This window comes from Otolemur garnettii, unplaced genomic scaffold, assembly GCF_000181295.1.
Source record: "Otolemur garnettii isolate 467f Iridium unplaced genomic scaffold, OtoGar3 scaffold00011, whole genome shotgun sequence".
NCBI lineage: Eukaryota > Metazoa > Chordata > Mammalia > Primates > Galagidae > Otolemur > Otolemur garnettii.
In genome coordinates, this window is record NW_003852406.1 from 18,913,209 (window position 1) to 18,915,052 (window position 1,844).

The window sequence follows — 1,844 nt, forward strand, 5'->3', positions numbered from 1 at the left end:
GGCGCCGAGCCTGGAAGCCAATTTTTAACAGCCTGCATGATTTTTAAAACACTGAGTTACCGAATGGATCTTATCGAATTTTTAAAAGCAAGTGAGTAGCACGATAGCTGTGTAACACGTTAGGTGGGTTCAAGCCCTGCTCGAGCCTGCTAAAAACTGCAACCAAAAAATAGGCTTACGTCTGTAGTCCCAGCTACTTGGGAGGCTGAGGCGAGAGAATCACTTAAGCCTAAGAGTTGAGGTTGCTGTGAGCTATTATACTACAGCACTCTACCATGGGTGACACAGTGAGACTTTCAAAAAAAAGAAAACCCTTCCATTCCACTGCATAGATTTATCATAAATCCAAGGCTCCATTTTATACCGGATTATAAAATGTAGAGTTTTATGCTTTTTTTTTAAGACTCACTCTGTTGCCGTTGGTAGAGTATCATGGTGTCACAGCTCACAAAGGTCACCTCCAACTCTCAGATTTAAGCAACTCTCTTGCCTTAGCCTCCTGAGTAGCTGGGACTATAGGCACCCACCAGAACCCAAGGCCTTTTTTTTTTTTTTTTGCTGCAGTTGCCACTGTGGTCTTAGCTGGCTGGGGCTGGGTTGAACCCGCCACCCTCCGTATATGGGGTTGGAACCCAACCTGCTAAGCCATGGGTGCCACTCTAAAAACTAAATTCTAACCTGGACTCACACAACACACCCCAAGCCATATTTCTCACTGACTCTTTGCTCAGGTCTTTATTCAAAATAAACTGTCCAATATGATTTGACGTTTATGGAATAAACATTAAAAGTTTATGCAGTAGGCTTCTTTTCTTCTGTGGTAGGTTTCTTTTCTGCTGGCTTCTTTTCAGCTGCTGGTTTCTTGGTAGAGGCAGCCTTTTTTCCTACCAGAGGCTTTTTCTGCTTTTTAACACCAACAGGCTTTTTCCCCTTCTTCATTGCTACAGGCTTCTTGCCTGCAACCCCCTTCTCATCTGACTTGGCCTGTAGTCTTGCAGCTGCCTTATCCACCCGAAGTTTGTGCTGTAACAAATCAGGCAGAATCATTTAACAATCAAGTCTTTCCAAGAACTTAATATATTGGTAAAAAACAAATCATCTCTTACATTCCTGGCCTGGCGAAGAATGGTATTCCGGCGCATGGTCTTTGCATATGGGTTTAGCTTCAACATGATTCTCAGGTTTTTCAGTGGATTCTTCTTCAGGACTCTGCGATGAATCTTTTTGCTATACATGAACAGTAGACACTGTATTAACATTTTCACACACACGTTTTTGAAATAATGGTATTATGGTTAGGGCAAGAGCTACACTGTAAATATCAACTTTACCGTGGTGCACGAAGAGCTCTTTGGATCTCTGGGCTTTTCAAGATTCGGCTAAGGTCTGTGTTCATCATCTTGTGCATGGGAAGGCTGAAAGAAAAAAAATTGACAATGGATGTCTAGATTCCCATATATTTGGTTAAAGAACGTGAACCTCCAGAAAGGCTTTACTTTTTTTAACCATCTATACTCTCCAGAATTCAATCATTTCCACATTATCACTTCAGAATGAGGTAGAGTATCACTATGTTCCATCTATACATAAGGGGAAATAGAAAAAAAAAATACTATTTACAAAACATGAGAACCAATCCTGAATGTGTATAAACATCTATTTTCAGTACATGAAAAAAATACTCACTTGTAGTTACTCTTAAGGGAAGCAGCTTTACGCCAAGTGCCATACAGTTCATCTAACTTCCGGAAAGCACTTTCAGTCCAAATGCAGAAACGTCCCACATGTCCACCAGGAGCAAGTTTCAAAATGTTCAGCTTGCTTACATTAAGCAGAGTAATTCC

The 1,844-nt window shown here is 41.1% G+C and overlaps 1 protein-coding gene across 1 annotated transcript in view; it reads right to left on the reverse strand.

Annotated features, from left to right (window-relative positions):
* Positions 1–706: 706 nt before the first annotated feature.
* The window catches only part of RPL4 (ribosomal protein L4), a 5,100-nt gene continuing 3,962 nt past the window's right edge, over positions 707–1,844 (reverse strand). Inside the window, exons 5-8 of the mRNA XM_012801805.2 lie at positions 1,687–1,844; positions 1,332–1,415; positions 1,107–1,227; positions 707–1,023 (exon numbers count right to left, since the gene is read on the reverse strand). Of these exons, the coding sequence (XP_012657259.1) occupies positions 793–1,023; positions 1,107–1,227; positions 1,332–1,415; positions 1,687–1,844 (594 nt within the window). The 3' untranslated portion in view covers positions 707–792. The remainder of the gene's footprint in view (positions 1,024–1,106; positions 1,228–1,331; positions 1,416–1,686) is intronic.